The sequence below is a fragment of the Xiphias gladius genome, chromosome 21 (genome assembly GCF_016859285.1).
Source record: "Xiphias gladius isolate SHS-SW01 ecotype Sanya breed wild chromosome 21, ASM1685928v1, whole genome shotgun sequence".
Lineage (NCBI taxonomy): Eukaryota > Metazoa > Chordata > Actinopteri > Istiophoriformes > Xiphiidae > Xiphias > Xiphias gladius.
In genome coordinates, this window is record NC_053420.1 from 24,909,624 (window position 1) to 24,929,227 (window position 19,604).

At 41.0% G+C, this 19,604-nt stretch overlaps 2 protein-coding genes across 2 annotated transcripts in view; both read left to right on the forward strand.

The window, feature by feature from the left end:
* dnah1 (dynein, axonemal, heavy chain 1) overlaps nucleotides 1–1,883 on the forward strand; it is a 32,250-nt gene extending 30,367 nt beyond the window's left edge. The window contains exons 77-79 of the mRNA XM_040159490.1: nucleotides 474–680; nucleotides 930–1,164; nucleotides 1,612–1,883. Coding sequence (XP_040015424.1) covers nucleotides 474–680; nucleotides 930–1,164; nucleotides 1,612–1,733 — 564 coding nt within the window. The 3' untranslated portion in view covers nucleotides 1,734–1,883. The remainder of the gene's footprint in view (nucleotides 1–473; nucleotides 681–929; nucleotides 1,165–1,611) is intronic.
* Nucleotides 1,884–2,197: 314 nt separating this feature from the next.
* On the forward strand, nucleotides 2,198–18,076 carry mapkapk3 (MAPK activated protein kinase 3). The gene is made up of 10 exons (XM_040116469.1): nucleotides 2,198–2,995; nucleotides 10,769–10,908; nucleotides 12,347–12,411; nucleotides 12,614–12,693; nucleotides 12,802–12,928; nucleotides 13,184–13,259; nucleotides 13,357–13,481; nucleotides 14,521–14,606; nucleotides 14,727–14,807; nucleotides 17,061–18,076. The coding sequence occupies exons 1-10, from the start codon at nucleotides 2,699–2,701 to the stop codon at nucleotides 17,214–17,216; spliced, it is 1,233 nt and encodes a 410-aa protein (XP_039972403.1). The 5' UTR covers nucleotides 2,198–2,698; the 3' UTR covers nucleotides 17,217–18,076.
* The last annotated feature ends 1,528 nt before the right edge of the window (nucleotides 18,077–19,604 follow it).

A 19,604-nucleotide genomic window follows, 5' to 3' on the forward strand; every position in this document is an offset into this window, starting at 1 on the left:
GTGAAACATTATCTTGCATAGCATGGAAGCCACAACCCACTAATGTATTAATTGTTCATTAATAGCAAAGCTTCATCACAAAATCTGATGTTTATATGAAAAAATTCTCCTCTGATTGTAAAATACTGTTGAGAAATTTAAATTTTTAAACATTTACCTTTTCATATATTTACCTCTATATTTAGCAAATCTGTAGGCAGAGTGGCTCACCCTGGCTAATTTTAAAGAAAAACCCTGACTCATGCAGATTTGCTCAACATGTGTATCCCTTGAACTGAACTAATATTATGACATCCATCCATGTTTTACTCTGCGCAGTTAGGGATGATTCTTGGACATTTGGGAGTGATTTCTGTGTACAAAATATCAGATGAACTTTTGATGGCGTTTCTGTCCTGATCTTATATTTCGAGAGACTCTGCTTTCTAAGAATACATAACTCTTTGACTGGCTGTGTATCTCTCTCCCTCCAGGCCTACCCATCTCTGAAGCCTCTGGCTTCCTGGGTGTCAGACCTGCTTCAGAGGATCAATTTCCTGCAGAAATGGATCCATAATGGCATTCCACCTGTCTTCTGGATTAGCGGCTTCTTCTTCCCGCAGGCTTTCCTCACCGGAACCCTCCAGAATTACGCCCGTTGCCACAGCACTTCCATCGACACAATTGGATTTGACTTTGAGGTCAGACAGTAAGCTGTGTGTCTGGCAATATGTGTCACCGCCACTATTTCTACTTCATGAGTGAAAAGATATTAACTTATATTTCTCAACACTACATATTTAGAGGGTTGATTAATATCTGTATGAATCTAAATGTATACAGTAATTTGTTCTCATTAAAATTTCTTTGAAACTTTATTTTTTAATGGTTTCTATTAACTATGAACCCATCTCTTCTCCATCTCTTTTGTAATACTTCCACTTTCACAGGTAATAGTGAAGTCAGTGTCAGAGATAACAGAGAAACCAAGTGCGGGCTGCTACATCCACGGTCTATTCCTGGAGGGGGCTTGCTGGGATAACAGGGCAGCTCAGCTCACGGAGTCCAGGCCCAAAGAGCTCTACACAGAAATGGCCGTCATCTGGCTGATCCCCAAACCGAACCGCAAACCTCCGACCTCTAGGGTCTACGTCTGTCCCATCTACAAGACGCTGACACGTGCTGGTCAGTACACACAGTATCTGAACATGATTGGATGAATCTATATTACAAGAAGCAGTTTAGTTAGTGCTTAACTAACAAACTTTTATTAGAGATCTATGGAAGAAATGTAGTCAAAGAAGTGGATTAGCTCATCTCTGTGAAACTGCTGCTCAGGTTAAAAAACGCTGCTTGTCAGTGTGACAAAGTGTTGGGTTACTCACTTTAGCGTTTGTGTGTATCTCCTTTTGGTAGTTTTATTACTCACCCAAAATAGACTCCAGTTAGTATCCTCTTTCAAGAAGCGTCTGAAAGTGCAGCTCTGTATTTTCCACTCACAGCAAATAGCCAACACCTTGTGCTGACAAGTTAGACTACTCAGAAACACTTAACTCAGTACAGGGATGGAAACATACGAACAATTTAAAATATTTTCTTTGTGGTATTGAACTGCTCTGTGTGCTTTTGTAGGGACACTCTCCACTACCGGTCATTCCACCAACTACGTGATCGCAGTGGAGCTGCCTACAGATCGCAGTCAGAGACACTGGATCAAACGGGGAGTCGCCCTCATATGTGCACTGGACTACTGAACACAAACATACACAGACTTTTTCATTTGCCATTATGCTTTATACACTATCTGTGTTTAACAGCCCAATACAATGATGATTGCAGTTGTGGCTGCTGAAACGAAATTCAAACCGAACGCTGTTTTCCCTATGCATCAGATTTCAAGAAAAATTCGCTACTTAAAACTCTGCTTTAGTTTGTGTAATAAACACTTTTACACAAAGCAATATTCATGTGATATTTTCATTTATGAGTAATTGCTTTGATGAAAATAACGGGGTTAGAAGGATTCTGCTCCAGTGGTTTTCAAGATAAAATACTGTAACTTTTTAGGACCATAAGCTTTGCTCTAAATTCACTCTCCAATTTTTCATCAGCTAAGAACCAGCTTTTCTCCTCCTCCACACTGAATAGTGAACTATATATATACGCCCTGCTCCTTTAAGGCGGTCACACAGGGCCAGTTGAGAAATATGACTTAACTGAAGGAGGGTGGTGCTTGTACAGAAAGGGACAGTGACTGGCCATGTCAATACAACTAAAGGACTCCAAATCAACGGGAAACTACGTTCAATAGAATCAAGAGTATATCCTCACCACAGCTGCCTGTGAAAGACAACCCTGACTGGAATTTCATTTCTGTGTGATTCACATGTGCGGAATTATTTGGATTCCGGAGCTTTGACCGGTAAATTTGACAGATCAATTAGAAAAAAAAAAGGCGGGTATTTTAGTTAAGTGACAAGAAATTGTGTAGTTTAAATAAATGTACTTGGTTTTATAAGTTATACTGCAGACTGTAGACAGTGGGGTTGTTGTGCGGAGTCCTTCCAGGGGCTTCGGAGCCCAGGACAGCCAGACGTACCAGTGGATTCCTCAGTTTTACGAAATCACCGGAGGGCAGCAGGACTCATAGCAGTACTTTGGTGAATAACTTTCGCTTCCCTCTACTGAGCACCGCTGGTGACAACAAGCCGGTGTGAACATGCTACAAAATGGAAACAGAAAGGAGCAACTGCTGCAAGCGCCGAAGGCTGAGCCAGAGCCGGACTCCCCGGCTGTCGAGCCGAAACAGCAGCAGCCCGAGCTCTCCGGCGCGGGCAAGAAGGACGCGGACACCGAGTCCACTCACTTCCCCATGCCCGCTTACCCCAAACTGGACATAAAACGCAACGCAGTGACGGACGATTATAAAATCTCCAGTCAAGTTCTGGGCTTAGGGATCAATGGCAAAGTCCTTGAGTGCTTCAGTAAGAAGACAGGAGAGAAGTGCGCACTGAAGGTACTGAAGTCAGCTGACACTTATGAGTATGTTATACACAAGGTAGTGAAGCTCAGTTTTCACACCTCATAGTACAATTATAGCTTTGTATGTGTTTCCCAAAGGATCAGACTAGTTTTACTTGTGTATCCCAGCGTTACTGACACAAATGTGTTTTTCAGTCTAGTATAATGAATTTTGGTTGTGGCTCTATACATTTGTTTAAATTTAAATCACAAGTGTTCCTTTGAAGTCAGAAAATTTTAAGTTATAAGTGTTTAAAAATACTAATATCTGTGTAGAACTGTTATTGGTTTTTGCTATAAATTTATGAGCAGGTGCCATCTTTTTACCTGGATACCTCTTGATATCAAAGCAGTTTTTTTGAACAGGTTGACACTGAAGATTGAAGATTTGTGTCACAGATGTACAGGACTCAGACATACTCAGGAGCTGTCAAAAGTGACTAACAAAACCCATCTTTGTGATGCTGAATAATTCTCCAGTCATGGTGCACTGATCCATACTCAAACTGCCTGTTAGTGTGTGTATATTTCTAATAGACTGTTGCTGCTGCTCACATTGGGTTTTGCATGTACTGTAGGTGTTGCGCTCACATGCTCTACATGTGGTAACGGTGAATGTGAGCTGTGTTTCCTGAAAGTTCAGTCTAGCACTGGACCAGAAGCAAGTTATGGGTTGCGTGGCTGCCCAGCCATAAGCTATGACATGTTACACTGCTTCATAAAGACACTGACTTTGATGGTGACACCTTATTCTGGGAGCAGTGGAAACTCAGGCACACCTTCACACATACATAGATGCACATATACATGCACGGGTCATCAGGCTGTCACCTGTCACCACTGGGCGACAGACTCAGAGAGATTTACTGGCTTACGGTAATCCATCTGGATCTGAACTGCCAAACCCGGCAGCAAGAGAGTCACAAGCAAAGCTGTAGACCCTGGGATACAAAGAGGACGCAAGATTATAAAAAAGAGATAAACTGCAACAGAAAATAGAAAGTCACAAGCAAAAGATGAAAGGCCAAGAGGGATAAGATGCTTGATAGCATCATGTCAGACTGCTTAGACAGCAGAGGGAGCAATAAAAAATATATGTTGCTACTTGCTGAATTGAATCATTTTTTTTTTTCTTTAGGCCAGAACAGAAGAGCTGATAAAAAAAAAAAGCAAAAATTGTAAGAAAACACTGAGCTGGGTACATGGCACCACACCACAAGAATGTGTTGTATTAGAAACTCTTTTTTGGCTACTTAGAAACTGGCGTTTGAATCGGTGAAAATGTTTCATGTGACTTGCTGACTGGATCCATAACAGCATTGCCTGGTGCCTGAGAAAACTTCAGCTTCCACAAAGGAAAGCTAACCATTGGTCAGGGTGACCCCAGCTTAGAGGAAACACCACAAACCCAATGCACTCAGCCTCTGAACCACCTCTGCTCACCGAAGAACCTGCTAGGTTTTAGAGATGACAAGAGAACCACTCATGAAATCACAATTTGCCTTCTCTATTGTAGCTTTCACTGGAGTCTGTGTTGGTTTGCTTGTAAATGGACCAGGTGACAGTTTTTTGAGTGTATATTATAAGAGTTCTTTGTTAAAATTTATTGCTATTTAAGCTAATTTATATCTTTCTCTGTATTTTTTAATCACAAGGCAAATAGATAGCAAAGGGAAATAATCAGGAGTGTGTGATGTGGAGCGGGGTGAGGAGAGTTGACCAGCTCACTGGCTTTTTAATTAAGTGTTGCTCTGAGCGCTAAACATAATAAATGGGTGTGCGTTTAATTCACTTTGCAGCAGAGCTGGAGGGGAGCCATCTGTTTAATGTAATTCAGTTATAGTCATCAGGATTCTTTTAACTTAGATTTGTCTGACTCCTGGGGGAGAGGGGGGCCCTGACAGAGAGCCCGGCGGTGCTTAGCAGTCATTTCAAGCACTGCCATTAACTGTTAATACCATTAGATTCACAAATTTGGCTGGTGATTTTTCCATTTTAGCATCTGAAGTGCCTTCCAGTTTACAAGCTACATGTCTGTGTAGCCTGCTTCCATTCATAGCCAAAAGCTTCCCATCAATGTGTTTGTGTATTTTCAACTTTTTATTAAGCCCACTGGCACGCTAAATACATATCTGGGTTTCCTCTTCCACTTAGAGACCAAAGTATCATTAAAAATTCTCAGTGGTTTGGTCAGACACCACATGAAACAGGTTTCTTATTCTAAGCAACTGCGCTCAGATCTCATGCAGGCTCACTTCAGTTAGCCAGTGCTGTTAAACAAGTTAATCAGTCTTTGAGGTTTGGGCTGATAAGCCTACACTGACTCTCAGGCTTCAGCTGTCGTTGTACACTTCAAGCGCATTATCTGATTCGATTGTAGCCTGGAGGAAGCATGCCGCAATGCTGAAGCTTTGCGAGGTCGTCTTGAATGAATGCATCAGATCTGGGTTTTTAACCCCACCAAATTCTGTTCTTGAGGATCTTTGTAGTATTCAAAAGAGCTGAAAGTTGTGTCGGTGTAGATCACTCCAACTCTACGCTCAGCTTTTACAACACAGAGGAACTTTATGTTTTTATTGTCCTCTTGGGAAATTTACTCACAAAGTTTTGTGTTAAGTGCACTACAGTGTTTTGATGTCATGGAAAGTCTACGTACAAAAATATGTTTTGGGTGTTTTTCTTACTTGACTTGAAAGTTTGTTGTGCATTGGGTGTGATGGGTCGTTATTTGGTACTTGGGTTTTTGTTTTTTTTTTTGTTCTATAATACTGAGTGATACTAAGTAATTTTTATAAATACATCTTTGTTCCTTATCATATTTACTCATCCTAGCAGTGCGGCTCTTGGGATGGCAACGTTGCTTGGTCAGTCCACCGCTTGATCCAGACTGAAATATCTCAACAACTATTGGATGTATTCCATGAAATTTTGTAGACACTTATGGAGCCCAGAGGATGAATCCTACTGACTTTGTTGATAACCTGAGTTTTCTTCAAGCAGCACTATGAGGTCGACATTTGTGTTTTTCAATGAAATATCTCAACAACTATGGGGTGGATTGCCCTTTAAATTTGGTTTAGACAGTAATGTCCACCTCAGGATGAATTGTTACTATGGAAATCCCTTAACTTATCATCAGATTAAAAATTTGAGTTCGTCCAATAGTTTGTTTTATGATCAAATACCTGCAAAACTAATGATATTCCCATCACCCTCAGCTAAACCTGCTTTTTATTTTATATAACTTATTAGCAAATGTTAGATGGTAAACATGGTATATTACCTGCAAAACTTCATGCCTGTTAGCATGCTGTCATTAGCATTTAGTGCAATAAGCACTGTGCCAAAGTAAACTCTCATTTCTGGTATGGCTGTAGACTCTGAGTCTGGTTAAAAACAGCTTTTCAAAATAGCAGCGATGATAGCTTAATGTTATTATTAAATTGCTATACTACTTGATCATTGACTAACTGTATACCATTTCCTAGACCACTTTGCTGTAGACTTATGAGCAGCACTTTATTGGTAGGAGTTGTAAAGATAAGCCGCCTTTTCATCAAGATATACAGACAGCACTCTGACAGCCACTAATATTTAACAGAGTGTAACCATGTTGGAGCGATATGTGCGTGAGTGTGTGTGTGTGTTAAGTGAGGAGGGTAACTCTGGTGAGAGGTAGTGTGCCATTTAACTCAGCACATTATGGGCATAACCAGATGAAGGTGTGTATGTACCAGAGTGTTTTGTGGTCCCTAGGGACAGAGATCTGATTGGTTTAGAGGAGTGTTGGGATGTGGCTGATCAGTTTAGAATGGGATCAGGGACAAGCGTGCGTTCAGTCTCCATGATGTCAGATGATAAAATATATCTATCATTCTCTCAATCGCCTGTTTGTCTCCCCCCATAGTGTTTTATATGTGTATTTAATCCACACAGGCCTCTATTATTATAGCCAATTCTGTTTCACTGCAGGAAATTAAGGAAACCAGCTCACATGCTGTCTGCTCTGATTAAAGTCATAAAGCTATAAATGATATAGCAAAGACTGACCTGCCCACTGCTTGGTTTAAAGTCAAGTTCGGTTGCTGAGGTTGAATAAAATAGGGCACATGTAGTAGCTGATCAGTCAAGTAAGTCACCGGAAATCCGCAACTCCTACTTTCGTAACCCTGCTGTGCTCTGAACTGCCCACTTCCTCTTTAACCACAGTATGCCAAAACACAACATTACAGTTATGAGGTGTAGTTTCTGACGCTTGGAGTTTCCAGGGAATGTGAAACATTTTCATTTCCACCCACGCAACTGAATCTGAAATTTTATAAGTGTTATCTTGACAGTATCATCATTTTAAAGTCACCTGCCATCCAACACAGATGTTATGTGTGTGTGTGTGTTAAGTGAGGAGGGTAACTCTGGTGAGAGGTAGTGTGCCATTTAACTCAGCACATTATGGGCATAACCAGATGAAGGTGTGTATGTACCAGAGTGTTTTGTGGTCCCTAGGGACAGAGATCTGATTGGTTTAGAGGAGTGTTGGGATGTGGCTGATCAGTTTAGAATGGGATCAGGGACAAGCGTGCGTTCAGTCTCCATGATGTCAGATGATAAAATATATCTATCATTCTCTCAATCGCCTGTTTGTCTCCCCCCATAGTGTTTTAAATGTGTATTTAATCCACACAGGCCTCTATTATTATAGCCAATTCTGTTTCACTGCAGGAAATTAAGGAAACCAGCTCACATGCTGTCTGCTCTGATTAAAGTCATAAAGCTATAAATGATATAGCAAAGACTGACCTGCCCACTGCTTGGTTTAAAGTCAAGTTCGGTGGCTGAGGTTGAATAAAATAGGGCACATGTAGTAGCTGATCAGTCAAGTAAGTCACCGGAAATCCGCAACTCCTACTTTCGTAACCCTGCTGTGCTCTGAACTGCCCACTTCCTCTTTAACCACAGTATGCCAAAACACAACATTACAGTTATGAGGTGTAGTTTCTGACGCTTGGAGTTTCCAGGGAATGTGAAACATTTTCATTTCCACCCACGCAACTGAATCTGAAATTTTATAAGTGTTATCTTGACAGTATCATCATTTTAAAGTCACCTGCCATCCAACACAGATGTAATGTGTGTGTGTGTTTGTCTGTCTGTCATACGTCAATGTGTCAGTCAGTCCCTCTGTGCGTTATGTACTGCTCGGTCTGTGACCAGAGTGGCCTTGTGAACAGCGGGAGATCACTCCATCACTGTCACATCCAAAAATACACCCTGACCAAAGATGTGTGCTATGTCAAGGTCCGCCACCTGCTGTGCGTGTGTATGTGTGTTTGTGTGTGTGCGTGTGTGTGTGTCTGTGTGCGTGCGCTTCTGCTTATGTCTAACACACATCCTGTCGTGTGAGCAGGCTGCCTTAAGGACTATATGTGTGTTCACAATACAGTTGTAGTTCATGTCATGTGATCAGCCAGCATATTGAGCAGTGGTTTTTGTAGACCGGGAAAACATTTCTAAAACCTTAAAATTTAGCCATAAGCCTCCTCTTTCTCAAAATGAAAAGATCTAATCCACAGGAGTTACAGTTCTTGAGTAATTGATAGGTAGAGCAGTGTCAAGCTCTCATTCACTGCCATATACACTGCAGCCTGACTACTTCCCTACCCTCCATTTTCCTCAATTTACAGATTCTCCCTCGATTTTAACTCTGTCTAAGCATGCTGTGTATAATCATGCTCAGCTAGTCTTGCTGCAGCTGAAATAATCTTGGTCCGAAAGCTTTCATTGACTACTTTTTTACTTTTACCGTCAAGAAAATGTGAATTTGTGCTGTGTGTAAGTGAGATAGCTGTGCGGCTTAGTGGTTAGCACTGTTCCCTGGTTGGGGCTCTGTTTTACAGCAAGACATAGGGTTCAGAGTTCAATCCCATCGCTCGCACGAGCAAACCAACCAAAAAATTCACTCCCTGCTGGGGGCGATTTTGTTATCAGTACAATGTCCTGATAAGTGAAGTTGTTTGATCGGAAGCAACTTCCAGCTTCCACAAGACTGTCTGGCTCACACAGGTGTATGGTGTCTGCCCTTAAATGACTGCCAATGCATCGTCTAGTTCCCCGTTCACTGCCCTTGTAATACCGCTGCTCGATACTGCTTTTTTCCTTCTTTTTTTTCTTTGTAAAACATTTATTTCTTTGTAAAACATTTATTTCTGTCTCATTTATTTCTGTCTCTCCTTGTTGATTGAGCATTTTGAGTTTCAGACCCCGCAGTGCCACACGAAATGTAAGTTTGAGACAGGCATAAACTTAAGCTGTGAGCAGTCACACCTGCCTTTTCTACAGTAAATGCAGCTTTCTAGTGTCAATATGTGCTCTTCAAGCAACAGCAACAGCTGCAGCTCAAACACATTTTCTTCAGAAAATGCATTCTCTAGTTGTCTTGTTGTTTTTACTATGATAAGCTTTTATTATTTGTTGAACGGGCACTATTCACGAACAAAAACAAAAAATGTAATTATCATTTAACCATGTAAGAGCACTTTGATGATATGGGTAACAAAACAGGTATGAACAAATGATTGATTTGTTGTAGACCAAATGAGTATAATATTGATGATGTAGATGTGAGGCAGTGGTTCTCAATCTGGGGATCGGGCTCCCCTTGGGGGGCATAAAGCCACTGCAGGGGGGACGTGGATGACCAGGGGAAAAAAAATGGAGTGAAACCAAGTTGAATGAATTTGATTTATGTAGGGAAAATAAACAAACAACAGTTTTCTGATGCTATCTTGCTGACCTTTGTTTCACTAAAATTCAGCTTGGATTCTCTTTTATTAGTTGCTTGCCCTATTGTTGTTAATGATTGATAAAAAACTGTGGGGATGAACTTTTTTCGGCTTCTGAAGGGGGGAGGGGGGCATGCCAGAAAAAGCTTGACCACTGATGTGAGGAATTTTAGATGCTATAATTGGTCTAGGTGATATTGTGAAATTATTGTGATAGAATTTATAAATATGTTGCTTTCTGATATTGACATTAGGGCAACTAACAGTCATTTTCATTACTGATTAATCTACAGATTATTTCCTCAACTAATCCCGTTGATTGTTTATACTATAAAATATCAGAAAATATATATTTTTTAAAAAGTCCATCATAGTATTGTGAACCCAAAGTAATGTGTTCAGATTGCTTGTTCTGTTTCCTGTCAGCAAACCAAAAAAACCCAAACATATTTAAAAAATGATATAAAAAAAGAAAAGCAAGCAAGCATCCTCTCCAATGAGAAAAGAAGGAACCAGAAAATGGAAAAAAATTACCAAGCGTGTAATTAATTATTGAAATATTTATCACTATTTAATTTTCTGTTCTTCTACTAATTGATTAATTGACTAATCATTTCAGCTCGATTGGCACATATGATGACATGGAAATTGTATTCAAAATGGCATATAAAATAATTAAACTGATGTTCAAAGTCCTTTTAAGGATTAACTGAGACCAAAAATATCATTAACTAATTTCCTTAGTTTTGGATTACAGCTCGCTCTGAATCTTAATTTGGACAACAGAAATTTGTCGAACTACAACATGATTATATAAACACAAACCTTATTCCACCAAAAATGAATAAACAATAATATTGGAGCACTGTAGAATTGAGCAATTTAGATTCAAATTCACAAGTTCATTAGACCTACCATGCACTGAAAGTTAATTTCTATTCATCACAAATTACATTTTGTATTCGTCCTTCTCTCGGTGTCTGTCCCAGATCCTTTATGACAGCCCCAAAGCGAGACGAGAAGTGGAGCTTCACTGGCGAGTATCAGGAGGACCGTACATTGTTCGCATCCTCAACCTGTACGAAAACATGCATCATGGGAAGAAATGCCTGCTCATTATCATGGAGTGGTAGGATCCACATTTCACCTCTCTACCTATCAGTTTACACACCCTGACCTATCTGAATACTTTCCTTGACAACCATTTACTTATTATTTTTCTGTATTTGGTGATATTTAGTATAGTAAGATACAAAGTTTTCAGATATTCCTGTTAGACTCTGCTAGTCCGGCTAAATACAAACATATTCAAGATGCTTTTCAGTATTTGGTTTCCATCTTTCAACTGACAACATTTTTTTTGTTTTTTTTCCACCATGTCGAAAAGGTTCTCAACAAAATCAGTCACCTATGTTTTGAGCGACAGAACATTCATGCATGCTAAAGCTCAAGTCATAAGACCTGACCTCACAAAGTGAAGACATCAGCACTGATGCCGAGATAGAGAGACAGAAATTCCATCAGGGCTCCACATGTGGGGATAAACTGTTCATAATAATACCCCGTATGACTCCAGAGACGGTGCTAAAACACTGCTTGTGTGGGTGTGTGTGTGTGTTGTTGGTGTGTGTGTGTGTGTGTGTGTGTGTGTGTGTGTGTGTGTGTGTGTGTGTGTGTGTGTGTGTGTGTGTGTGTGTGTGTGTGTGTGTGTGTGTGTGTGTTTGCGCGCTTTGACATGCATACATGTAGCTGAACTCCTGGCTTTTTATTTACTTCTTTTCCACTTGTAAAAGGGAAAAACCATAATAAGTCAAAGAAAAAGAGAGAAACCAGAGGCTGACACAAGAGAAATGACACAGTCCTCTGTTCATGGGAATTTTAAACAGTGACTAACTGGTTGTACGTCATATTTATTTACACAGCAACTGTTTGTGTTGTACTGTATGTAGTGAACCTTTGTGTGTGTGTGTGTGTGTGTGTGTGTGTGTGTGTGTGTGTGTGTGTGAAGGATATTCACTCTAGCTCACAGTCACACTCACATTTCTGTCTCAGCTATCTTTGCATCGGTTTACTCATGGACCACAAAAAGTACGTTCTTACTTGATTCACATTAAAGCACCTCCGCGTCACAGTTAGCACAAACACATTTTTCTTGGAAACAGAAGGGAGAGTTTCAAGCATTAGTGTGCTGTTTGATGAGTGATTTTGGGAGGCATAAACATCCCATTTTTTGTGGTGAGAGGAATTCAATCATAGGTATTAGGTATGAAATGTGATCAAAATATCTATATTTATATGTAATTAGGTTTTAGAATAAAAGAAATGTGTTTTTTTATACTATCGTATTATTATATCTGTATATTATTCTTGGGCTAATTATTACATTACAAACAAATATAAATTAATGACTTTACAGAGGAGTTGAATAGTAGCCATATTACTGATAGAGTTTGAGTTTGTCAAAATATTGAATTACTGTATCATTTCACATGTGTGTGTGTGTGTGTGTGTGTGTGTGTGTGTGTGTGTGTGTGTGTGTGTGTGTGTGTGTGTGTTGGTGCCTCCAGTATGGAGGGAGGAGAGCTGTTCAGCCGAATCCAGGCCAGAGGAGACCAGGCCTTCACTGAGAAAGGTGAGGACTGATGGAGGGATGGATTGTGTTCACATCACAAGGTGTCATAAAGAAAGAATGCACCATGCACCTTGGATACCATTAATAATATTAGATAGGAAAGTCCAAAAAGGGGGGCAGAATTACAAGTTTGCTTCTCTTGTTGCGTGATATTGAAATTGCTTCTGGTTTGAGAGATTGTGTCTTCCTCTTTTCTTCCCAGAGGCATCTGAGATTATGAGGGACATCGGCACGGCCATCGAGTTTCTCCACAATATCAACATCGCGCACAGAGACATCAAGGTGCATAGAGATCGAGATCGCTCCCCAGATCAAAAAGAATATGATCAGTTCTGGGTAATTAAAGGAAATATTGACATATTCCTTTTCTTCTTTTGCCTCCATCTCCAGCCAGAGAACCTGCTGTACACCACTAGAGAGAAAAACGGGGTCCTCAAACTGACAGACTTTGGCTTTGCTAAGGAGACCACTCTACACAACCCTTTACAGACCCCCTGTTATACACCATACTATGTGGGTACGTTGCTTTGGGTTATTTTCCAGTGATTTTATGACAACCTGGCAGACGGACTGTTAGGGTACATAGTATATAACACTTATAAAGTGTTATTTACTAATGTGTAGCACTCTGGTTTGAAGAACTTGGCAGATTTTTTTTAGGAAACAATATGTAGTTGTTGAGTCATTTTTGCATATGCTGTATAAACCTAATCTCCATGTGTACATGTAATGTTTCCATGTGTGCGTGTGTGTATGTATCGCCACTGATAAGCTCCTGAGGTTTTGGGTCCGGAGAAGTATGACAAATCATGTGACATGTGGTCTCTGGGTGTCATCATGTACATCCTGTGAGTACTGTGTGTAGTTGAGTGCGAGCACACGAATATCACAACAAATTTTTTTTTTTTTTTAAATATATCTGACCTGCTATATTTGTCTCTGTAGGTTGTGTGGCTTTCCTCCATTTTACTCCAACACGGGCCAGGCCATTTCCCCGGGGATGAAAAGGAGGATCAGGATGGGCCAGTACGAGTTCCCCAACCCAGAGTGGGCTGAGGTGTCACAGGAAGGTGCGAATCTCCCAAGAAACCCGCACACACGGGCGTTGTCCATTCTTATACTTACACACTTACCAACAAGCTTACAGGTTTTTCTCTCCATTTTTCATACCTGAAAATTTAGGTTTTCAAAAATATTCTCCAGTGTGGACAAATTTATACATTCAATTTTCACAGGCAACTGTAGGACCTGCTATTTAGGAAACGTTGAACCTCTTATCTTCATCAACACATTTATGAAAAGTTTAATATTCCATAGCTATCAAATCATTGTTTTATTCTCAGCCATGCAGTAGTCTAACACAAACAGAAAGATATATCAGTGACAACACATGCGTTGTGTGTTCAGCTGTATCCAATGCAAAATACGTGTGAGTCAGAGGTAAAATAAACAGAACTTTTCCTGCTGAGAGCAAGTAGAGTAATCAAGCTGTCTGTGAAAATAGTCTGTCTAATCAGTCCAGCTCTTTACTTTAATGACAATGCACAGGTTTGTTGTTTTCCAGCTGAAAGAGGAGGATGATGAAAATGAACCATTTTTCGCTTGGCATTTTCCAGTGCGGACAGCATAGAAAACCCCAGGACGTGATGAGCTGTGGGGGAACACTGCACTGTGCTTTTAAATAGACTCCGTTTGCACCTCGGTGCTGCAGCCTCTTCGGCCTTTATGTGTCCTTCCCTGAGTGCAGTCTCTGTAAACAAAGAATATGGTTCCACTATAGGTCTGTAGTGACTCATCAGCCCCATTTCCTGCTGCTTTCCTGGAATTTCACACTTCAAAGGACTATAACAAATGAGCATGCCCAGACGCTGCTTAGAGACAACAGCCACCTGGTCTAACCAATGACAGCAACAGTGCACGCACACACAGTCATATTTCTGTTTTTTCACTCAGTCTCACTCTTCACTCTTTCAAATAACCCCGTTTGCTGTGTAAGTAGGCCAGCCTGTCCCTGAAACCAGGTATAGTTTCACGAGACAGAGGATTTGCATGCGTGTGTGTCTCGCCCCTAATAATCTAATGATCTTTACATTGCCTTTACTCTTCCAGCGAAAGACCTGATCCACCAGCTACTGAAGACAGACCCCAGTGAGAGAATGACCATCACTCAGTTTATGAACCACCCCTGGATCAATGTAAGTATCTGTGTGTCAGGTATAGATAAAAATGGTCTACTTCCTGTGCTGCTTCTTGTTGGTCTGTGAATCTGTTTGCTCATATTTTCATCTGTACAAATGTGTGTTTGCACCCTGCAGCAGTCCATGGTGGTGCCCTCCACTCCGCTCCACACCACCCGGGTCCTGACCGAAGACAGAGAGCTGTGGGAGGATGTGAAGGTAACTAGCAGAACAACACTGACCCCCTCTGGCCACACGTAGTCATTACAAACCTTTTACTGCTGGGCTATCAAAGCTTTGGGTTGGCTTTAGTTTGGTTGGTGTTACAGGTGTACTGCCAGTAATTTAGTGTTGCACTTCCATTAAACTTGGGGCCTCGCGAGAGACGGATCAAAGAAACAGAGCAGTCAAAATCAAAGCGGCAAATAATCCTGCCTTGTAGTCTTCAGTCTCCAGGGGCAAACTCTGAGAATACAGAATCCTACATTTCCCATATTGCAACTTGAGAGCGTCTTTCATCAGACCCTGCATGTCTGGTAAATGCCCGTATCTTTAAGCTCCACTCCCCCAGTCTGTGTACTCTTAATGACAAGTTAAGAGATTTTCATGAGTAAAATCCACGGGGTGCCCCTTTAAAGGTTTTAATAATTACAAAATGAAAGCCAGCAAAGGAAAATTATTATAACTTTTCACATCCTTGAGCGAATGGAAGTAATTCTAATCTTTCAAAGTTTATATTTTTCTGTGTATCTCCATTGTGAAGATTCCCTGATGGCCACCAGGGGGAAGCAATGGTCACACAGTTATTATGAGCTATTTCAGTTTGACAGTTAACACACACACACACACACACACACACACACACACACACACACACACACACACACACACACACACGTACACACTGTTTAACATTTAAAACACACACCCCTGAACACACAGGAGCTCAGCTGCCCTGTGCCGTTCTTACCAACTCTTTTTCTCTAATTTACACAAAGAAGAAGAAGAATGCTGTTTGCTGTTTTACTGTACAATGTGTCTCAGTTGGGCAATCACATATTTTTTCAGTGGATGGAAAATCTGAGCAAAAATCATGAGTAGAATTGAACATTCCTCCACAACAGAACTGTATGAATGATTCTGTAGTGATAAGGTATGAAAAGAACTTTGTCCAACATGATACGCACACAATACGCCACCGTTCACTGCCGCAATGGGCACTGCTACGTTGTGTAAGCGTTTGACGAATTGCGCTCCTGAACGACCACTTCTCAAAAAGCACGAAAAAACGAGATATTACATTCTTTCTACGTAGATCATGACTGACAGGTGGTTTCCAGTCATGAACAATAAAGGATGAGGAGTTTGAGGGTTAACATTTTCAGGGCTGTAGCACTCAGCTCCAGTTTGCAGACCTGTCGTCTGACATTTTTGTACATTTTTCATTGTCTCAGGCCTGTTTGGGTTCCAGCTTCTCTTGGCCTTGGCCAGTAATGCTCTGACCTTTTCTCTCACTTCATAAAATTGTTCCCAGACATGTTTTTCTCTGCCTTGTCCAACCTTTTTGTACTTTTCTCTGCACTACAAATGATTAAGTGAATTACTGCGCACTATGGAACAGTGCTTAAAGGACTAATTTGACATTTTGGGAAACAGACTTATTTGCTTTCTTGCCAGGAGTTGAGAGTTTAACATGCACTCTTAGGTATGTACCTTAAATATACTTAAGGCTAAAGCCAGCAGTCGGTTAGCTTAGCATAAAGACTGGAAACAGCTAGCCTGGCTCTGTCCAAAGGTAACAAAATCCACCTCACCGACATGTCTTAAGATCACTAATTAACACATTATAGCTCATCTCATTCTCTTTTTTAATCCATACAAAAACCAAAGTGTAAAACCAGCTGTACTTTTACCAGGGGTTAAGTGCTGGACTACTTTTTGTCAAGGAGCAGTAGCTACCTTATGTCCCCACTGGTTACCTGGCCAAAATCATACAAAAACTATATATATATAAAGTGTTAATTATGAGCTTGTTATGAGCTATAGAAATGCTGGCAGGTGAATTTTGTTACTTTTTATGGAGCCAGGCTGTAGCCAAGCAAGTCGGCTACTGGCTTTAGCCACATATTACCCGTCCGTTCATGAGAGTGGTGAAAATCTTCTCATTTAATTCTTGTTAAGAAAGCAAATAAGCATATTTCCCAAAGTGGGGAGCTAGTGTATGCACGGACAAATCTCTTGGATGTTCAGGGGTAAAAGTAGCAATGTCAATCATTTAGAAACTCCTAAAGGACCAGTTTAAATCATTTGACATTTGAAAAGATTGGTTAAGAATAGGACTCAGCAAAGGAGTAGTTACTACTGATGTGCTCTGTGTAGTATACTCCCTGCCCTATGTAGTATGTAACTGGAGTAGTCTTCACTGAACTAACACACTTTGCCGCACCTGATCCTCTGCCTCGTCTCTCACAGGAGGAGATGACCAGCGCTCTAGCAACCATGCGTGTGGACTACGACCAGGTGAAGATCAAGGATCTCGACACTTCGAGCAACCCCCTGCTCAACAAGAGACGCAAGAAGGCTGCTGCAGGGGCCAAGAGCGGGTCCACTGTCTGCCAAAGTCAGTGAGATACAGGCAACTGTTAATGGAAAATCCAGACCTAACAGCCAATGGTGAAGAAAAGCAGCTCAGCAGAGGAAGGAAAATTTGATTTATGCAGGAGAGGATCATTTAGACAGTTGCTCGGGACTCCGAAGAGACTGAACGTGGAGGGCATGTTCTCTGAAATAAAGGGACAACGTAGGAACAGCAGCAACGACAAAACTGAACATTTATAGGACATATCAAGACATGATATTGCCTGTGTTGCTGACCAGTGGTAGAAATCCATAGCTCCGCTCACTCCAGGCCTATCTGTTTTTAATTATTTTATGTATGTATGTCATTTTTAGATTCTCCCTGCAGACATCAAGTATCATCCGGTATTTATAGTGATAGTATTTTGTGTATTTGAATGCTGGGCTGCCTTTGTAACTATGCATTAGTGAGCACATCCCACACACAGACAGACAAAACCAACTGTGGACAGAATGTGAAACTAGAACACTCAATATTACCCGTGTTGTCCTAATATTGTCTGTCCTCTGCTGTTTCTTTTCAGAGATTAAAGCGAAGTCTGACACTGACTGTCTTGTCAATAAAATGTACTATAGCCTCCATAATGACGTCCAGATCAACCCGAGGGAGTATTTTTCATTGAAGCAATAGTAAAATGGCCTAACACACATTATCAAGTGATATATTTGACTCAGTATCACTGCTGCAGATCAACATCGTGTCCTATAAACAGAGCTATGAGAGGAGGCACACAACCTGCCTGCTTCCCGTCAGTCTTAGGCCAGGACTCTTTATGTAAGCAGTGGTGGGGTAATGGTTGGTTGTGCGACATGGTTGGGTTGTGACACTTCTCTTTAGAAAGGCCTTGTGTGTTTGTGTGTGTGTGTGTGTGTGTGTGTGTGTGTGTGTGTGTGTGTGTTCATGGAGGTTAAGTAAAAGGCTTCCAGTAAATAGTGGCCACAGTCTCACTTGACATGAAATTGTTCTCAAGACAATGTGGCCTTTAGTAATAAAAACCTGAGCAGACTGCATTTGTCCATACGCTTGTAAATGAGACTTTAGAAAACGAAGCAGGAGGGTTCATGTGCAAGATGTTTTTTTATGTGGACCTTGTTGCTATTGTTTTTGTATTCGTGCCTTTCAGGCTCTGTGCGGCTGCTATAAATAGGCACAGTGGAGTAGTTATTTGGGACGCAGCCATCTGACATGTTGTTTGACTGGAGAAGGTCAACATTATTATGTTTAGATTACATGGTGAGCAAGCACCTTTCCCCCACTTCGATCACATGGTCTCCCTGCATTATTTAGGGGACGCCAATCATGAAAACTAGTTGGCTTCCCCGCTATAAATACGGGATGTCAGCCATGATTAGATGTGGCCCACACAGCATGACCTGTCGGCTGTTGTTTGGCCATCCGTGTCCGTAAAGAAAAAAAAGTCTACAAGGTGTCAGAATAAGACAAAAACAAGAAGCATTCAACAGGGAGCATTTGTGTGTGGAATTTTACAGGACAATGCACCTCAAATAATTCTTCGTTGGAGGGAAGTGGTCGGTATTTTTTCTTTTCTTAGTCAGCCACCTTGAGGCAAGCCCAGTCATGATGATGCCATGTATCTGTACCAATCACGTAATGTTGAAATAACAGTTCCTTACATACTTCCTACTTGTGTTATTCCACTAAAGTCACTCATCTTCCCCCTGCGGATGGGGACAGCGTACCAATAACATGAATTGAACGCTTGCATAACAACAACACTTCTTAGGTCAGAGGTCAGCGCTTTGATTGAGTCACGGGTCCGTTTTGTCGGCACTATTCATGGCAGACAGAGGGATAGGTTTTCCATATTTTACTTGGTTTGTTCATTTTTATTCCTTTGGGAGTTAGACTCATTCCTAAATCTGTTTTACGTCTTCTTGCCTGTGAAGCGTCAGTGCAAATCTCACCCTGTGCCCAGTGATGGTCTGAACATGAAGTCTGGTTCATTAAGTCTACTGTTACTGTGACACAGGCTACAGTACCCCCTAACAAGAGACATCCCATCTCTCTCAAAACTGTGCAAATAAAAGTTGTCTGTGTATAAAATATCCTGTGTTGAGCGTGTGGAGCTGAATGATGCGTGGATATTGATTATTACATGGTCATTTACGTCTATTTTCAATTGATTTACATGTCCTCTTTATTGTTATACACTATATTCATAGTTATGTCTAAAAGTTTTAATGTGGTCTCGAAGGAGAAAAACTACATGTTAAGAAGAAAAGTAAATTTGATGGAAGAATTAGGTTGGCCCTGAGGTATAGGCTGCAGAGGACCGTTTCAAATGTGTTTTCTTATGTCAGGCTCTGTGATAAAGCAAAGTGAGACAGGTCTGACTAGTCTCACACAGTGAGTGTGCG